This window comes from Bubalus kerabau, chromosome 9, assembly GCF_029407905.1.
Source record: "Bubalus kerabau isolate K-KA32 ecotype Philippines breed swamp buffalo chromosome 9, PCC_UOA_SB_1v2, whole genome shotgun sequence".
Lineage (NCBI taxonomy): Eukaryota > Metazoa > Chordata > Mammalia > Artiodactyla > Bovidae > Bubalus > Bubalus kerabau.
The window spans coordinates 16,463,547-16,484,712 of NC_073632.1; the positions used below are offsets into that span (position 1 = coordinate 16,463,547).

At 39.6% G+C, this 21,166-nt stretch overlaps 1 protein-coding gene across 2 annotated transcripts in view; it reads right to left on the reverse strand.

Moving 5' to 3' along the window:
- The window catches only part of LMBRD1 (LMBR1 domain containing 1), a 135,875-nt gene that overhangs the window by 32,958 nt on the left and 81,751 nt on the right, over window positions 1-21,166 (reverse strand). For both annotated transcript variants that reach the window (XM_055534761.1, XM_055534762.1), the window contains exons 9-10: window positions 13,443-13,595; window positions 127-191 (exon numbers count right to left, since the gene is read on the reverse strand). In XM_055534761.1, the coding sequence (XP_055390736.1) occupies window positions 127-191; window positions 13,443-13,595 (218 nt within the window). The remainder of the gene's footprint in view (window positions 1-126; window positions 192-13,442; window positions 13,596-21,166) is intronic.

Sequence of the window (21,166 nt, forward strand, 5' to 3'; positions counted from 1 at the left end):
GTAGAACACTTCAAGTAAAATAGCTACTTAAGATGAATAGGCTACATTAATGGAATTCAGCATGGAAAATGTATAATATCACAGGAGATGTGTAAGTGCTTTAGAAAATGTGTCTACTGTACTTACTTTGACAGAAAGAGAGAAATTACAAACAGCAATGCAACAAAGATGAAAAATATTCCCCAAATGATCTAAAAGCAAAAAAAAAAAAAAAAAATCATTAAAATATACTTCTAAAAGTTGATATTAAAAGTACAAAACCATTATGCTCAATAAGAGTAGGTACCATGTGAAAATGATCTTAAAAATGACCTAAAAATACATTTTAACTTAATCTATAATCCTAGGCATATGTCACTAAATTTTCATTATGAGACTATCTGAGAACAAATACACAGAAGAGAAAAAGCATTTAAAGTCTTCATTGGTAAGTAAACAAATGAGACTCTTTGCTAGGTCAAATAAAAGTTCATATTGTCTTATATTCAAATACAAGAAGTTAACTGAAAAATATATTAAGACTAATACACATACACAGAAAACCAAAACCAAGAAACTCATCAGGTTATATTAACCTGTTGTTAAAATAGAGAACTTGCAACATTTTCTCACAGAAGTAATGAGATATACAGTTGACTCTTGGACAACCCTCTGGATAGTCAAAAATCAATTGTCAGCCTTCTGCACATGCAGTTCCTCCATATCCACACAGTCCTCCAACTGTGGGTGCAGAGTGCTGTATCATGGGCTACAGAAAAGTATCCCTGTGTATGTGGACCGGAGCAATTCAAATCACATTGTTCATGGGTCAACAGCTTATATCTTATAAATAAATTATATCACATCTTTAGAAAAGTCTATATTGCTGGTATTATTTTTGAAATAGAGTACCAACAGCACTGAAGAAAATGTCACATAAAACTAACTCTGTGGAAAAATGTGCTAAGTACTGTAATAGATGGGATATACTTACTTATACTCTACGTATGAACTTGACAGTGTGAAAGGATATGTATGAGACATGAAGGATATGTATGAGCTGTATACAAGAAAACAATGATTGGAACTGTGTCCCTAAGGAATAAAATTTCAGAGTAAAAATGATGAAATCTATGTTTGGGACTCTCAAGAGTCCCTTGGACTGAAAGGAAATCCAACCAGTCCATCCTAAAGGAAATCAGTCCTGAATATTCATTGGAAGGACTGATACTGAAGCTGAAACTCCAATACTTTTGCCATGTGATGGGAAGAACTGACTGATCGGAAAAGACCCTGATGCTAGGAAAGATTGAGGGCAGGAGGAGAAGGGGATGACAGAGGATGAGATGGCTGGATGGCATCAACAACTCAATGGACATGAGTTTGAGTAATTCCGGGAGTTGGTGATGGACAAGGAGGCCTGGCGTGCTGTGATTCATGGGGTCGCAAAGAGTAGGACACGACTGAGCTACTGAACTGAACTGTTTTGGTTTCTCCTTTGCCTGGAGTTGATAGAAATAGATGGAAAACATTATGAATGCTAGGGAGATTTTTCATCTTATTTCACATGATCATTGAAGAATATTTTAGAATTCTGATATGATAAAAGAAAAGTAGACTAACAACACATTATCCGACCCAGCACAGAAAGATAGATCTGGAAATAAATCTTAAAGTTGTGTTCTAGGGAATTCTTTGGTTCTGAAAGAGTACCTTTAGTATATCACTCAAAATATACTGCATATATCCATTTTACATACTGGGATTTCACATAAGCATTTACTCTAAAATGTTTCATTGCTAAGTAAGTTGAAGTGACTACTTTATAGTAACAGAAGATTATTAGTAGCAGGTATAAAGGAGCATACACAGTCTTTTTCTACCAGGTTTGAGCACTGTATTTGATATCCAGGAGAACTGAAGCCAATATCCATACACTGAGGAAGCATATTATTTCTCAGCAGCCTGCTGACAGCAAATAGCTTGTAGCAGGAGGTAGTGCCAGCACCAATTGCCAGCAAGCAGTAAAGGAGCACGGCAGAGAGTGGGAGAAATCAGCACTGCCCTGCCTGGATGCCCGCTGGAGAAGGAAAGAAGAGAAAATCCTTAACTACACCCCAATCTGCTGAGATGAATGAACCAGAGTTATGACGGTTTAACCACAGCTACTTAACAAAACAAAGAAAAAGATTAAAAAATAAATGTTTTATAAAGACCAAGGAAACTATATATATTTAAATATGAGAACTTAAGTTAGTAGTACTTACAGAATCAAGTCAGGGGTGACCACCTTGGGTTGACCTAAATGTTACATATTCCACACCAGCTATTATATCCATTTGGAAAAAATAATTAAGCCAAAGAGATGACACCAGTAAAAGTAACAAAGTAGAAATCTCTGAAAATCCTTTCCCCTTAAAAGCAATTTAACAACCAGCATAAATTGTCAGAACAAACTTTTTCAACATTGAAAATGAACCAGAAGCATGCCACAATCCAGGAGCATTTATTTAAGGAAAAGGGCTGGCTCTCAGTAACAGCACAGAACACTGTGGCATTCTGATTTGCTCTGGTACCAGCCCTTCCTCTCTAAGCTGGGCAGCCACCTGAGAAACAGTAGGGGCTGGGGCTCTTTCAGTCTCCTTCCCAGAGGACTGCCATTACCTGACCTGCCTGGAAGGTACATGGACGATCCCACTTGCAAGACTGTGTCTGGCCTGAAATGGAGCTCATACAGTGCAAAAATTCCTTTTTCCCAGGAACCAGTGAACTTCATGGCCATTAGAGCTAGTCAATATCAGGCAAAAAATAAACTAACCAAAAAGACTGAAATGGAAACGCGAGGAATGCGATGTCCACAGGGGCTCTGAAAAGTTTCTATATATTCCCGGCAATGAAGAAGGCCCTGTGCATGCTCAGAAATATAGGAGAGGCCTTACTGTGCATTCTGGTCGACCCTGAGGTTCTGTCTGCACGAGCAGGATGTGTGGGCTAAGAGTGGTGTAAGTGCATCCTGAGTGCTGAAGTCACGTCTCCACTCACAGATGGCCCCTCAGCAAGACTGGGAGACTTACAGATTCTAGGTGTTTAAGAAAATCTGTGTCCAATAATTAACTAAACCAACCAAGCAGAAACTTCAGTGACTGCAACAACAAAGAACACAGACTTCATAGCATGCACACAAGTCACTAAACAAACAACGAAAAGTAATAACAGAAAATCCAGGGGAGAATTTCATCTCCCAAGTTACTGCATTATGCTATTTAAAATTTCTCATGTTTTAACTTTAAAAAAAAAAGAGAGAGAGAGAGAGACATGCAAAGCAGCAAGAAAGTACAGCTAATACAGAGAAAAAAAACAAAATCAATAGGCACTGTACTTGAGGAAGTCCTTGAGGACACTGAACTTATAAGACAAAAACTTTAAAGCTACTATTTTAAATATATGTAGCTCAGAACATGAACTCCTTATTGCCAAATTCAGACTTAAATTGAAGAAAGTAGGGAAAACCACTAGACCATTCAGGTGTGACCTAAATCAAATCCCTAATGATTATACAGTGAAAGTGACAAATAGATTTAAGGGACTAGATCTGATAGAGTGCCTGATGAACTATGGGCAGAGGTTCATGACATTGTACAGGAGACAGGGAGCAAGACCATCCCTAAGAAAAAGAAATGCAAAAAAGCAAAATGGCTGTCTGAAGAGGCCTTACAAATAGCTGTGAAAAGAAGAGAAGCATAAAGCAAAGGAGAAAAGGAAAGATATACCCATTTGAATGCAGAGTTCCAAAGAATAACAAGGAGAGATAAGAAAGCTTCCTCAGTGATCAGTGCAAAGAAATAGAGAAAAACAACAGAATGGGAAAGACTAGAGATTTCTTCAAGAAAATCAGAGATACCAAGGGAACATTTCATGCAAAAGTGGGCTCAATAAAGGACAGAAATGGTAGGGACCTAACAGAAGCAGAAAATATTAAGAAGAGGTGGCAAGAATACACAGAAGAACTGTACAAAAAAGATCTTCATGACCCAGATAATCACGATGGTTTGATCACTCACCTAGAGCCAGATATCCTGGAATGTGAAGTCAAGTGGGCCTTAGAAAACATCACTATGAACAAAGCTAGTGGAGGTGATGGAATTCCAGTTGAGCTCTTTCAAATCCTAAAAGATGATGCTGTGAAAGTGCTGCACTCAATATGCCAGCAAATTTGGAAAACTCAGCAGTGGCCACAGGACTGGAAAAGGTCAGTCTTCATTCCAATCCCAAAGAAAGGCAATGCCAAAGAATGCTCAAACTACCACACAATTGCCCTCATCTCACACGCTTAGTAAAGCAATGCTCAAAATTCTCCAAGCCCGGCTTCAACAATATGTGAACTGTGAACTTCCAGATGTTCCAGCTGGATTTAGAAAAGGCAGAGGAACCAGAGATCAAATTGCCAACATACACTGGATTATTGAAAAAGCAAGAGAATTCCAGAAAAACATCTATTTCTGCTTTATTGACTATGCCAAAGCTTCTGACTGTGTAAGTCACAATAAACTGTGGAAAATTCTGAAACAGACGGGAATACCAGACCTGCCTCTTGAGAAATCTCTTTGCAGGTCAAGAAGCAACAGTTAAAACTGGACATGGAACAACAGACAGGCTCCAAATAGGAAAAGGAGTAAGTCAAGGCTGTATACTGTCACCCTGCTTATTTAACTTATATGCAGAGTACATCATGAGAAATGCTGGGCTGGATGAAGCACAAGATGGAATCAAAATTCCCAGGAGAAATATCAGTAACTTCAGATATGCAGATGACACCACCCTTATGGCAGAAAGTGAAGAAGAACTAAAGAGCCTCGTAATGAAAGTGAAAGAAGAGAGTGAAAAAGTAGGCTTAAAACTCAACAGTCAGGAAACTAATATCATGGCATCCGTTCCCATCACTTCATGGCAAACAGATGGGGAAACAGTGGCAGATTTTATTTTGGGGGGCTCCAAAATCACTGCAGATGGTGACTGCAGCCATGAAATTAAGACGCTTACTCCTTGGAAGAAAAGTTATGACCAACCTAAACAGCATATTAAAAAGCAGAGACATTACTTTGCCAACAAAGGTCCGCCTAGTCGAGGCTACAGTTTTTCCAGTAGTCATGTATGGATGTGAGAGTTGGACTATAAAGAAAGCTGAGCACCGAGGAATTGATGCTTTTGAACTGTAGTATTGGAGAATACTCTTTGAGAATCCCTTGGACTGCAAGGAGATCCAACCAGTCCATCCTAAAGGAAATCAGTCCTGAATATTCATTGGAAGGACTGATGTTGAAGATGAAGCTCAGAAACTCTGGCCACCTGATGAGAAGATTGGACTCATTTGAAAAGACCCCGATGATGGGAAAGATTGAAGGTAGGAGAAGAGGATGACAGAGGATGAGATGGTTGAATGGCATCACCAACTTAATGGACATGAGTTTGAGTAAACTCTGGGAATTGGTGATAGACAGGGAGGCCTGGTGTGCTGCAGTCCATGGGGTCACAAAGAGTCAGACACAACTGAGTGACTGAACTGAACTGAACTGAACAAACTAAAGAAAAACGTTTTTTTTAAGAACCAAAACAAATTGAAAACAATGTCTCACTGAATACAGATTATCAACAAAGAGACAGAATTTCTCAAGATGGAAAATGCAGTAATTGAAACAAATAGCTCACTAGAAAACAAAATGAAAAGTTCAGCAGATTTAACTGGTAAGAATCATTAAACTTGAAGATGAATTGATTGAGATGATCAAGTCTGATGAACAGAATCAAGCTCCTTGAGGGTAAGGGCTGAGACCTTCACCTCTTTGCTGGCTATCAGCTGGGAGCCTCTCAGTCCCCTCTTCACATTCCCTCCATCATCAAATCAGTAACGGCAGCTCAGTTCTGAGTGCTTCTCTCACACTTGACCACATCTTTCTGACTCTTGCCATGGAGGCTCTCTGTCTTTATTCATCTAGCTGTGCTGGCTCTTCGTTGCAGCACTTGGATCTTTGATCTTGGGTGCGGCATGTGAAGTCTTCAGCTGTGGCATGTGGGAGCTAGTTTCCTGACTAGTTATCAGACCTGTGCCGCCCGCATTGGGAGCACAATCTTAACCACTGGACCAGAGGGAAGTCCCATCCGCATTTATTGATATGACTAACACAAAATTAAAAAACGCTTACTCCTTGGAAGTAAAGTTATGACCAACCTAGATAGTATATTCAAAAGCAGAGACATTACTTTGCCAACAAAGGTCCATCTAGTCAAGGCTATGGTTTTTCCTGTGGTCATGTATGGATGTGAGAGTTGGACTGTGAAGAAGGCTGAGTGCCGAAGAATTGATGCTTTGGAACTGTGGTGTTGGAGAAGACTCTTGAGAGTCCCTTGGACTGCAAGGAGATCCAACCAGTCCATTCTGAAGGAGATCAGCCCTGGGATTTCTTTGGAAGGAATGATGCTAAAGCTGAAACTCCAGTACTTTGGCCACCTCATGCGAAGAGTTGACTCATTGGAAAAGACTCTGATGCTGGGAGGGATTGGGGGCAGGAGGAGAAGGGGACAACAGAGGATGAAATGGCTGGATGGCATCACTGACTCGATGGACGTGAGTATGAGTGAACTCCGGGAGTTGGTGATGGACAGGGAGGCCTGGTGTGCTGCGATTCATGGGGTCGCAAAGAGTCGGACACGACTGAGCCACTGAAATGAACTGAACACATTTAGTTTAGAAAATATCTCATTTGATAACTATGTATGTATTTCCTGTGTTTCTTTCTCCAGCTAATATGAATTCCTTGCTCCTGGATTTTTAGTCCTTTTGTGTTAAGAAAGTTTGTATTTTTGTTCATGTACTTGAATTTTCCAGTGCTCCTAGCCCCCATGTTCTTATTCACTTCTTTACTAAACAATGTATTGGTTCTTATGGGTTCAACTCCTACCTACTGCCTACACAGTAATCTATGAGAAATTCTATTTTCTTTTTCTCCCTTCTTAATTACCTATTCCTCAGCACATATGTTTGTGCTTCACTCTCTGCCCCAGCCCACACTTTTCTCTTCATACAATACTACATGTTCACCACAGTCCTTTTGCTGATGTTCACCTTTGCACCTATTAACAGGCCAGAACTTGGCAACCGGGGATTTCTCAACAACAGCTCATCGGTACAGAATCCCCTGAGTTCTTAAATGTTTAAAAACTGTTTTTCTAAAGGATATTTTGGCTAAATACAAATTCCTTGGTTCTGCCAACTAAAACTGGGCACTTGCCATCAGTCTCTGCAAAGACTAAGTCACAAACCACTGCTGCTGCCTACCTTCGACACCCCCTGAGAAGGCTTCAGGGTGGAGACCAGGAGTGAGGCACTCTGTGATCCAGGAAAATGGGTAGAACAGGCCCTCAGGGAGTTAGGTATTTTCAGGAGACAACTGTATGAGCCCGATTCTTGCATCTCTTCAGATCTAGCACTAAAATCATTAATGCTGACTTCTGCTCCTCATGACTGGCCAATAACCTTCTGCCAACATGTGTGCCTGACTGCATGCGCCCCTTCACTAAAATCATATACAATACTGACTTTCCCTCACCTCTTCCGAGCAGCTCCTCAGAGCTACCTGAGGAGCTGTCTCCCGGGCTAGTCTTCATTTTGCCCCCAGTAAAACTTAACTCACAACTCTCACATTGTGCGTTGGTTTTTTTTTCAGTAGTTCATACATTTTCATTGAGATTTAATTTTTTTAATGTTCTTCCATTCCTTCCTAGCTTTGTATGTTTCTTGAGAAGTCTAAGTCTAATAATGTTGCCCTTGTGAGCTGATCCTTTTGCTTGGAAATCTTGAGGATTTTCTTTAAATCTGAAGTTGGTTTTACCAGGAAACTGCACAAAAATTTTCCCAGGTACAAAGTGGCTATTTCCTGTCTATTCATGATATAGAATATTCATGACATGTGGATTCATGTCTATTTACTTTAGGATTTTGGGGGGGGGGGTATTATACCTTTAAATATTCTGCTAATTTGTTTTGTTTTGCCACTGCATGGAAACCTACACATATGTAGTTTTTCTTTCTCTTCCATTTCAACACTCGTTTTTGGATTTTTTTTTACTTCATCTTATTTTCCTTCTCTTGGTTATCCTGCCTTTCTTCAAACGCCCCCTCTTACTAAATTTTATTTGATCCTTTTCTCTTTTGGACACACTGTAAATTTGTTTTCATTTCCAAAATTAAGTATATTTTCCTCCCATTTTCCCTTGAATTCAACTCTATTTCTATCTGATTTTTTGTCATTTTCTGTTTTCTTGCTTCTTAAATAGTGGTAAAATACAAATAACATAAAATTTACCGTCTCAAACATTTTTAAATGTACAGTTTAGTTGTGTTAAATTAACTCACACTGTTCTGCAAACCAATCTCTTTTCATTTTGCAAAACTGGAACTCTGTACCCATTAAAGAACTCCCTAGACTTCCTGCCCCCCGACCCTTGGAGAATCACCAGGGTTCTCCAGGTACCTCTTAAAAGTTGAATTATACAGTATTTGTCTTTTGGTGATTGGCTTATTTCACCTAAGATTGGGGGTTTAAGATCAATCACAGGCTCATCTCCAAATTTCCTCTTCTCTCTACCAAAATTTTCCCAGATTGTCTTTGTTTAATACAAAGTTTTGTAGTAAGAGCTGGCGAGAAAACTTGCTGGATTTGGGAGGTCTTTTGTTGTTGTTTTTCTTATAAGTAGTTGATTCTCATTTGCGGATTCTGCATTTACAAACCCACTGCTCGCTAAAATTTATTTATGGCCTTAAAATCAACACACATGGCTCTTAGCGGTCTTTTGAAGATACACTGTGCATGTGTGCTCAGTCTCTCAGTTATGTCTGACTCTTTGTGACCCCACAGATTGTAGCCCAACAGACTACTTCTGTCCATTGAATTTTTCAGGCGAGAATGTTGGAGTGATTTGCCATTTCTTATTCCAGGGGATCTTCCTGACAGAGGGCTCGAACCTGCATCTTCTGCATTAGCAGGCAGATTCTTTACTACTCCACCGCCTGGGAAGTCCTCGCAGATACATGCAAAGAGGTAAAAATTCTAAGTTCCTGATGCTCACATTCCGAGCTGAGCATGAACCAGGCAATACTCTGCTTTCTTGTTTCAGCTCTCTTACTATAAACAAGTATCCTGTAAGTGCACTATTTACTGCTACATTCTTTGCATTTTTGTACTTTCTGTCTGCAATTTTCTTGTTTAAAATAGCCCCCAAGCATACTGCTGAAGTGCTGTCTAGTTCCTAAGACTAAGAAGTCATTCAGTTCTCCTGGGTCTCTCCAGTGTGTATACATGTTATCAAATTTTTGTTTGAAATTCTCCTGTTAACCTGTCTCATGTCAATTTAATTCTTAGACTAGAGAGAAGAATTGAGAAAGGTAGAAAAACATTTCTTTCTTCCCCACAACAAAACATTGCTGAGAGAAATTTAATGAGACATAAACAAATGTAAAGTCGATCCATATTTATGGTGTAATATGACTTAATACATTAAAAATGACAATACTACTGAAAGTGTTCTATAGATACAATGCAATCCCTATCAAAATCATAATGACCTTTTTTTTTTTTTTGCAGGAACAGAAAAAGCCATCCTAAAATTCATATGAATTTCAAGGAAGCCCAAACGGTCAAAACAATCTTGAAAAAGAACAACAAAGTTACAGGACTCACACTTCTCTATTTCAAAATTTACTACAAAGCCACAGCAACCAAAACAGTATGGTACTGGCATAAAGACAGACATATAGCCAATGGAAAAGACTCCAGAAATGAATGCTCATACATACACTCAAATGATCTTTGACAAGGGGGCCAAGGTCACTGAAAGGGGAAAGAACAGTCTTTTCAAAGCATGATGCTGGGAAGAAGAAATCTTCATGCAAAAAAATGAAATTAGACTGTTATCCTTCACCATATACAAATACCTCAAAATAGATCAAAGATCTAAATGTAAGAGCTAAAACTATTAAACTCTAAGGGAAAAAACCTTCATGGCACTGGATCTGGTAATTATTTTTTGGATATGACACAAAACACAGGTAACAAAAGAAAAAAAATGCATCAGACATCATTAAAATTAAAAATCTGTGTATCAAAAGACACTACCAACAGAGTGAAAACACAAGCCAAGAATAGGAGAATATTTACAAATCATGTATCTGATAAGGAATAACATTCAGAATATTAAAAATGAAACTTGAATAAGCATTTCTCCAAAGTAAACATACAAAGCCAACAGTCTAATGAAAAGATGCTCCATGTCACTAATCAAATGAAATGCAAGTGAAAACCATAATGAGATATCACTTCACAAGCACAAGGTTGGTTATTATCAAAACAAAGGAAAATAAGTGTTGACAATGATATGGATAAATTAGAACCCTTGTGCATTGCTCGTGGGCATGTAAAATGGTGCAGTCACTGTGGAAAATAGTAGGTTCTTCAAAAAGTTATACCAGAACTGATCAAGATCTAACAATTGCATTTCGAGATATATACTCAAAAGAACTGAAAGCAGGGACTCAAACAGGTACTTGTACACCAATTACCTTGAAAGCACTATTCACAATAACCAAAAGTTGGAAAAAACTCAATGTCCACCAATTGATGGATGGATAAACAAAATGATGGATGGAAAAACAAAATTAATATTATTCAACCTTAAAAAGGAATGAAATTTCTATACATCAAAAACATGAATGAACTTTGAAGAAATTATGTGAAGTATTCAAATAAACCAGACATAAAAGGATATATAATTCACTTACATAAGGTATCTACAATAGGAAATTCAGAGAGACACAAAGCAGGATAGAGGTCATTAGGGGATGTGAGCTGGGCAGGTGAATCAGGAAGGAAGGAGTACAACCTTTAAAGGGTACCATCTTTAAAGGAAGTCAGTGTTGGATACGACATAACCTGGTCAGACCCAACTAGGTCTGAGAAGGCAGAAGATTCGACTTCCAGTGGACCTTAAGCCTCATTACATGCTCATTGTAATACATCAGCTAAACGACACGCCACAAGTGCCAGGACAATTCCATAAAAGGTCAACAAGTGAACTCCTGGAAATCCCCGCACCTTCCAAGATGGTTAGAATAATCCTCCCACTCATTAACCTATGAAATTACTCAGCCCATAAAAACCACCCACTCCATATTTCAGGGCCTCTCACCTTCTGAGACACCCCACACTGTCTGAGGAGTATATTTCTCCCAAAACCGTTCTCAGCTTTTAAGACAGACCGAATTCTGTCTATGGAATGTTTATCTCTCTAAATAAATCCACTTCTTATCTATCACTTTGTCTCTCACTCAATTTTTTCTGCTATGAGACATCAAGAACCTGAATTTCATTAAGTCCTGAGACCAGGTGTGTGATCTCAGTTAAAAGACAGTGGGTTCAAGCCCAATCTGAGCTGTATGGTTTCAGGGGGATGGAGGTGGGGTGGAGGTGAGGCATGGAGAATTAGTTACTGTTGAGTGTTCTGTTAGAGATGATGAAGGTTCTGGAAACGGGCAGTGGTGAGCGTTGCACAACACTGTGAATGTATGTCATGCCACATCGACAAATAGTTTAAATGGTGTATTATATGCTATATATGTTTTACCACAAAAAAGTCTGAAAAGATAAGTGATATAACTATGGATATGAATTTATTACTTTCTATATGAATATAAGAGGTCTAAGTATAACAAGAGGTGCATCAGGAGCTTTAGGTTATCTAGGCCAATTAGTTGTATACACTAGAAAAATGTGCATCTGTCAGAGAGCAAGTTTAATCAAGTGAGTAATGTAGACTGCATGCTTAGAAATGTGCTCAGTATTGTATATAAACACTATTTTAAGGACCCATTAACTTATTCTAATTAAACACTTATTTCTGTAAGACTCTTCAACTCAAAACTAATTTTCTTCCTTGAGTTCCATGGCTAATTTGTGTCTTTGTAGGCAGGAACAAACACAACATTGTAAAGCAATTTCCCCCAGGTAAAAATCGATTTTTTAAAAAACTGGAAAAAATGAGGTACAAACAAAAAGAAAAATAAGTCCCTTTGCTGTTGACCTGAAACCATCACAACACTGTTAATCTGCTAACCCCCAATATAAAATAAAAGATTCAAAAGAACAAAATGAAAAATGAAGGAATGTGTAAATGTCTACATAAAGATTTGTACACAAATGTTCATATCAGCATATAATCATAACAGCCTCAAACTGGAAACAACTTGAATCCCCATTAGCAGGTGAATGGATAAACAAGCTGTGATACAGACACAGCAGAATGGTACTCAGCAAGAAAACAGAATGAACCGCTGAAAAGAAATGTGGTAACACAGGTGAACCTCAAAAGCACTGAGCTGAGCCAAGGCCAGACAAAAGTCTGTACCTTCTACGATTCCACAGAACATGCGAAAGTTAACCTCAGTGATAGAAGGACATCAGCGACTGTTTGGGGCCCAATGCGATGCGCCCGGGAGGACACCCAGCTTTATGCAGCGATGTGGATCTTCTCTAACCACAGCCTACATTTGGTGAAATCATTCTACACACTTTATAAAGCTGTGAAAGTCCCTCTAAACACAGGTACAGTGAAATGGCACAAAGCATATAAAACAAGGCAGCTAATGTTAGTGACCAGGTTATAAATATCTATAAAGAAGCTAATATATAAACAATTTAAAATTAAGTTAAGGGTGGCCACAGTTTCTTTATACCTTTGGTGGTATGAAAACAATCACCTTGGGAAAACAGACTAGGGTAAGTCTTTAAAAAGAAACTGATTCTAACTGACAGTTTTAAAATGATATACAGTAGATCTAACTGATTATGTTTTTGAAGAACTCTTTTAGAAAAGGAGCTTTTTAGGGTAAGCAGTCAGGTAATTTCCCCATTTCCTTTTGAATTATGAGAGGAAGACCAGAGTCTGAAGAATTAAAGGCTAGCAAATGATGGTTTAAAAAAAAGGGAAATTAATAGTTTTTCATCTTAATACCTTGTACATATTTTCAGAAACATGCCACCACACAATGAAGCAAATTCTGTTGAAATTTTGAATTTGAATACTGAAATCTATCTGATTGAAAAAGTTCTAATATGGGTCCCAGATCTCCTATAGAAAAGTACAAAGTTGTAAAACTAGAAGCATACTACATTACTTACCTGTATTTTAAGTTTCTTCAAGCCTCTAGCACTTACATTACACATGAGTAAATAAAGCTCAGAGAGATTATGCACCTTACCCAAACTGCCAGGCATCGGAGCTGCAATTTAAAACCAGATGATTTTAACTCTAAAACCCATGCTCTAGGCGCCACACTGCAATGCTTCCACAAGAGCTCAATCTCCCTGAGAGGTGCTACATAGAGTGACAGCGTAATTCTGTAAAACTCCATTTACCTTCAGGGGACGTAGAGCACCACAGAATTTTGTCCACCAGCTATTTTCAATGAATTCTAAGCGCCTCTCTCTTTTCCGAAGTGTTCGTAACCTTTCTTCAAATTGTTTTAAGGCGCGTCTATCCCTTGCCGGCAAAGGTCGACCATCTTTGCTCTGCAAATAACAGATCAAAATAAAACAGTTTTTTACCATTAAGGTCTTAATAGAGTACACATCAGATTTAGCAGATTCAGACAACAAAAACTTTTTTAGGTTGGACTTGACTCCTGAGGCAAATTTACAAACTGAAGGAAAAAAGCAAAACCCAATAACTTCTATGTGAGAATACACATCTCTGAACCAAGGTCAGTGTCAAAATGTGATGAGAACGCATGCACATTTAATGCTGAACTTTTCTTGATCCCTATTTTCCAAATACTCAATATGGTGAAGTTATGTAGAGACATAATATCTTTTTAAACACCCCTTTTATGAGGCACTTTATGTTCTCTGCTTGATCACTCTCCTTCACCTTCAAATCCCTCACCCCATCCTTTCATATACCCAGCCCTATGTTCCTCCTCCCCTTGGTCAGATTGTGTTCCAGCGTTTACCTGGGCTGATGCTCCTCAGTCCCTGACTCAAACACCAGCAGGGGGATGTAGGATTAGGATGTGCTGAGCGTAAGATTTTTTTTTCTTTTTAATTTATTTAATTAAAGGCTAATTACTTTACAATATCGTATTGGTTTTGCCATACATCAACATGAATCCGCCACAGGTGTACACGTGTTCACAATCCTGAACCCCCCTCCCACTTCCCTCCCCATTCCATCCCTCTGGGTCATCCCAGTGCACCAGCCCCAAGCTTCCTGTATCCTGCATTGAACCTGGACTGGCAATTCGTTTCTCATATGATTTTATAACAACTGCTAAGAACTGGCACTTTCTTACCCCCCAAGTACATTTGCGAAGGAGCCAGGTTTCCTTGGGCTGGCCTCTCGGGAAGGTAACTCCCCTGTACTTTCATATGATATGGACTGTGACCGTGAGCATCCCCTTCTGCTGCGTCTCAGGGGCACGTTCCCTCGTGAACTCCCCCTGCCCCAAAGTGCCTTCAACCAGGTACAGTAATAAACCACAATAATCAGACAACTGCTAAATACTGAGGGTGAAATATACATTTGCTTTTATTGGAAGGACCAAGAAAATGTTTACAAGGGACATTTTTATTACTTTTAAATTCGGGTGGCACCATATGGCGTGTGGGGTCTTAGTTTCCTGACCAGGGATGGAACCCTTTTCCTCAGCAGGGAAAGCGCAGAGTCCTAACCACTGGACTGCCAGGAAATTCTCAGCACCATTTTAAAATGTAAAAACATTAGATAATTAGAATGTTAAAGTCCTTTCAAGGTTCAAACAGGATGTTGGGAGAGACAGCACACGGTGGTCTATAACACAGCATGGAGTACTGTCATGTGAAATAACACACACATGCAGACAGTGCCCGGATAACCCTTCATCAAGAGGCGCGCATGGCCACAGTGATCTCCACACAGACGCACTGCCAAGCTCTTCTGGAACCAGCCATCTCTTCCTTACTATGCTGTTTCCCAAACTTCAACACACCTAACAATCAACAGGACATTTCGTTAAACACAGGTTTCTAGACCCCACCCCAAGAGAATATGACTCAGTCAGGCCTTGGGTGAGGCCTATACTTTGCTTTTCTACCAAATTCCTAGGAGGTCCTGATGCTACTGGTCCAGAAACCATACTCTGCATGGAAAATGGAAAGTATTAGTTGCTCAGTCCTGTCTGGCTCTTTGCAACTCATGGACTGTAGCCCATCAGGCTCCTCTGTCCATGGGATTCTCCAGGCAAGAATAGTGGAATGGGTTGTCATTCCCTCCTCCAGGGGAGCTTCCTGACCCAGGGATCACATCCAGGTTTCTTGCATTACAGGCAGATTCTTTACTGGCTAAGCCACCAGGGAATTACATGGAATTACAGGGAATTCCATGGGACTATATGTAACTATCTTTACTGCTTTAAGTCAAGTACACTGCTTACTATCAGAGTGCATCCTCAAAGGAACCTTATAGAAGACTGTTTCCTGAAGACTAGAGGAATGAAACACTTCCCTCCACAGACAGATCCAGACCACACTTCAATCATGCGGTACTTCACAATTTTTCTCACAACTGCCATTCTAATATCAAAAGGACACCAACAAGGTAGATTTACTTCACTGCTGGCTTTTGCTGCTGCTGCTGCTAAGTCACTTCAGTCGTGTCCGACTCTGTGAGACCCCGTAGACAGCAGCCCACCAGGCTCCTGTGTCCATGGGATTCTCCAGGCAAGAGTACTGGAGTGGGTTGCATTTCTTTCTCCAATGCATTAAAATGAAAAGTGAAAGTGAAGTCGCTCAGTCGGGTCCGACTCTTAGCGACCCCACGGACTGCACCCTACCAGGCTCCTGCGTCCATGGGATTCTCCAGGCAAGAGTACTGGAGTGGGTTGCCATTGGCTTTCGCTAGTTCAGGGAAAAAATATTTTTTAGTAAACTGATTTAGCGATCCACTGAAAAACAAGCTCAACTTATCTGCCTATTTGAGGGAGGGATGGAGCCTGCTCTGTTGTGCCAACAGCATAAACCACTGTGGGAAGAAATGTGCTCAAACACACACCAGGAAAGGCACCCAGCAGTCAACCAATTATTTCCTTTGGGGAAAAAATGTAGTCACATTGTATATAGGCAAAAAAGCTTCCCTTCCCATGGTCCACCAGTGACCACTCCCTCTTTTGAGGTTACCACTGTCACAGAAACTAACAGAGATCAACATCGGACACAAAATTCTGTGTATACACACGTGTCCCCCTATGCAAACATACTGATGTTTTACATAATAGCTAACATTTCCTATGCCTAAAGTGATCTGTTCTTTTATGGTTATTCTCCTCAAATCTTCAGAAAACTTTGGGCTGGTAATAGTAATTCTATTCATTTATTCAGTCAGTTCAGTCACTCAGTTATATCTGACCGACTCTTTATGACCCCGTGGACTGCAGCACGCCAGGCTTCCCTGTCCATCACCAACTCTCAGAGCTTGCTCAAACTCATGTCCATCAAGTCGGTGATGCCATCCAACCATCTCATCCTCTGTTGTCCCCTTCCTCCCCTGCCTTTAATCTTTCCCAGCATCAAGGTCTTTTCTAAGCAGTCAGTTCTTCGCATTAGGTGTCCAAAGTATTGGAGTTTCAGCTTTAGCATCAGTGCTTCCGATGAATATTCAGGACTGATTGTTCCTTTGTGCTCCACCATCTCCCAGGGTTTGCTCAAATTCATGTCCATTGAATCAGTGATGCTCTCTAACCATCTTATTCTCTGCTGCCCCCTTCTCCTGTTGCCTTCAATCTTTCCCAGCATCAGACTTTTTTCCCAATGAGTCAGATCTTTGCATCAGGTGGCCAAAGTATCGGAGCTTCAGCTTCAGCATCAGTCCTTCCAATGAATATTCAGGACTGATCTCCTTTAGGATTGACTGGTTCATCTCCTCGCAGTCCAAGGGACTCTCAAAAGTCTTCTCCAGTACCACAGATTGAAAGCATCAATTCTTCAGCGTTCAGCCTTCTTATGGTCCAACTCGCAAATGCATACACAACTACTGGTAAATCATAGTTTTGACTATATGGACCTCTGTTGGCAAAGTGATGTCTCTGCTTCTTAAATATGCTTTCTAGGTTTGTCATAGCTTTCCTTCCAAGGAGCAAGCCTCTTAATTTCATGGCTGTAGTCACCATCTGCAGTGATTTTGGAGCCTGAGAAAATAAAATCTATCACTGCTTCCACATTTTCCCTTCTATTTCCCATGAAGTGATGGGACCAGGTACCAGGATCTTAATTTTTTTAGTTTCAAGCCAACTTTTTCACTCTCCTCTTTCACCTTCATCAACAGGCTCTTTAGTTCCTCTTCACTTTCTGCCATGAGTGGTATTATCTATACATCTGAGGTTGTTCATATTTCTTCCAGCAATCTTGATCCTGGCTTGTGATTCATCCAGCCTGGTATCTTGCATAATGTACTCTGCATATAAGTTAAATAAGCAGGATGACAATATACAGCCTTGATGGATTCCTTTTCCAATGTTGAACCAGTCAGTTGTTCCATGTCCAGTTCTGTTTTCTGATTTTTTTTGTTTTTGTTTTTGAGCTACATACTGGCTTCTCAGAGAGCAGTTTGTAACGTGGTCTGGTATTTCCATCTCTTTAAGAATTTTCCAGGTTTGTTGTGATCCACACAGTCAAAGGCTTTAGTGTAGACAATGAAGCAGAAGTAGATGTGTTTCTGGAATTCCTTTGCTTTCTCTGTGATCCAGTCAATGTTGGCAATTAGATCTCTGGTTCCTCTGCCTTTTCTAAAACCAACACTGTATCTGGAAGTTATGGACTTCATGTACTGTGGAAACCTAGCTTAAAGGATTTTGAGCATTACTTTGCTAGCATGTGAAATGAGACCAACTGTGTGATAGTCTGAACATACTTTGGCATTGGCCTTCTTTGGGACTGGAATGAAAATTGACCTTTTCCAGCTCTGTAGCCACTGCTGAGTCTTCCAAATTTGCTGGCATATTGAGTGCAGCACTTTAACAGCATCATCTTTTAGGATTTGAAATAGCTCAGTTGGGATTCCATCACCTCCACTAGCTTTGTTCACAGTAATGCTCCCTAAGACACACTTGACTTCACACTCCAGGATGTCTGATGTTAGGTGAGTGACCATACCACTGTGGTTTTCTGGGTCATTAAGACCATTTTAGTACAATTCTGTGTATTCTTGCCACCACGTCTTAATCTCTTCTGCCTCTGTTAGGCCCTTACTGTTTATGTCCTTTATCGTGCCCATCCTTGCATGAAGTGTTCCCTGATATCTTCAATTTTCCTGAAAGCATCTGCAGTCTTTCCCATTCTGTTGTTTTCCTCTCTCATTTTTCACTGTCCGTTTAAGAAGACCTCCTTACCTCTCCTTGCTGCTCTCTGGAACTCTGCATTCAGCTGGGTTTACCTTTCCCTTTCTCCTTTTGCTTCTCTTCTTTTCTCAGCTATTTGTAGGGCTTCCTCAGACAACCACTTTGTCTTCTCGAATTTCTTGGGATAGTTTTGCTCCCTTCCTCCTGTGCAATGTTATGAATCTCTGTCCATAGTTCTTCAGGTACTCTGTCTACCAGATCTAATCCCTTGAATCCAATCATTTCCTCCACTGTTTAATCATAAGGGATTTGACTGAGGTCATATTTGAATGGCCTAGTGGTCTTCCCTAATTTCTTCAACTTAAGCCTGAATTTTGCATAAGGAGCTCATGATCTGAGCCACAGTTAGCTCCATGTCTTGTTTCTGCTGACTATATAGAGCTTCTAGCCATCTTTGGCTTCAAAGAATATAATCAGTCTAATTTCAGTACTGACCTTCTGGTGAGGTTCATGTGTAGAGTCATCTCTTCAGTTGTTGGAAAACCATGTTTGCTATGACTGGCATGTTCTCTTGACAAAACTCTGTTGGCCTTTGCCCTGCTTCATTTTGTACTCCAAGGCCAGATTTGCCTGTTATTCCAGGTATCTCTTAATTTTCTACTTTTACATTCCAGTTCCCAAAGATGAAAATGATATCTTCCTTAGGTGTTAGTTCTAGAAGGTGTTGTAGGTCTTCATAGAAATCAGTCAACTTCAGCTTCTTTAGCTTCAAGGGGGTGGGGCATTGACTTGGATAACTGTGATATCGAACAGTTCGCCTTGGAAAAGAACTGAGATCATTCTGTTGCTTCTGAGATTTCACCCAAGTACTGCATTTTGAACTGTTTTGTAGACTATGAAGGCTACTCCATTTCTTTTAAGGGATTCTTGCCCACAGTAGTAGATACAATGGTCATCTGAGTTAAATTCACCCATTCTAGTCCATTTGAGTTCGCTGATTCCTAAGATGTCCATGTTCAATCTTTCCATCTTTTGCTTCACCACATCCAATTTACCTTGATTCACAGACCTAACATTCCAGGTTTCTATGCAATATTGTTCTTTACAGCATCAGACTTTACTTTCAACACCAGACACATCCACAACTAAGCATCATTTCTGCTTTGGCCCATCCACTTCATTCTTTCTGGAGCTATTCATAGTTGCTCTCCACTCTTCCCCAATAACATACTGGACATCTTCCAATCTGAGGGGCTCATCTTCCAGTATCTTTTCACCTTTTCATACTGTCCATGGGATTCTCCACGCAAGAATACAGGAATGGTTTGCCATTTCTTCCTTCAGTGGACCACACTTTGTCAGAACTCTACACTGTGACATGTCCATCTTGGGTGGCCCTACACATGCAAGTCTCTTCACTACAACAATGCTGTGATCCACAAACTGGTGCAAACTGTTATGTTAAACTTTAATTATTAAAAGGTACATGTTATGTGTTTGGGCACATGTGACAACATTCAATTTTCTTTAGAAACCTGTGTATTTTATATTCCCACAAACAGTATGCCTATCCCCATATTCTCACATGACAAAGGTAAACTTTTTAAGACTTTCAAAGGATTAAAAAAAAAATACTGAGTTACTTTAATTTCCAGCCATCCTGGACTTTCATTTTAGCACTGAAAGTTCCATGTTCTGGAAAACTCCTCACAACCCATGCAAAGGGGGATCTTAGTGAACTAATGAGCTGAAAGATCATTTCATATTTTCACTGAGCAGGTTAATTTCTCCTTCAATATACTGTCTATTTATTTAGTTTTTTATTCATTATTTCTATGTATTGCTTGTCCCTTCTTCTTCTTGACTTACAGATGCTCAGTATATATCACCTATATTGCAGATTATTTCCTCTCAAAATACTGTTAGTTCTTTAAATTCCTTTTGGTGCCACTTTTTTGGGTACATAAATTTAAAAACATAAAAATTTAAAATTCAACAATTTCTTAATTTGCACTTGAGTTCTCAGTCTTGTTTAGAAAATTCCTCTGCACAACAAATTACAATTTTACTTTTATTTTCTCCTAATATTTTCTAAATGAATTCGATTTAAATTCTGAATCTGTTTTATTACGTAGTAGGAGGTTTATGACAGAGAAAGCAATGGCACCCCACTCCAGTACTCTTGCCTGGAAAATCCCATGGATGGAGGAGCCAGTAGGCTACAGTCCATGAGGTCGCTGAGAGTCAGACATGACTGAGCGACTTCACTTTCACTTTTCACTTTTGTGCATTGGAGAAGGAAATGGCGACCCACTCCAGTGCTCTTGCCTGGAGAATCCCAGGGACAGGGGAGCCTGGTGGGCTGCCGTCTATGGGGTCACACAGAGTCGGACACAATTGAAGTGACTTGGCAGTAACAGGAGGTTTGTGAAAATTTCATTTTTTTATCTTTTATACATGATACTGAATTTCCACCTAAACTTATGAGAAACTCTCATCTCTACATTACTGAATCTTCCCAATTAGGAACTGATGAAGTTCTTCATTTATTTCAGTCTTCTATTACATTATTTCAATAAATTTTATAATTTTCACTAAGAAGATTCTGACATTTCTTATTATTTTATAGTTCATAGTTACTGTGAATGAGATCATTTTCTATTACATCCTCCACCTGGTTAATGATTTTGTACATATGAACGGGCACCTTGATGAACTTTTATTAGTTCTATTAGTTTGTCAGTTCATTCTTTTAGATTTTTTTGGTAGATAAGA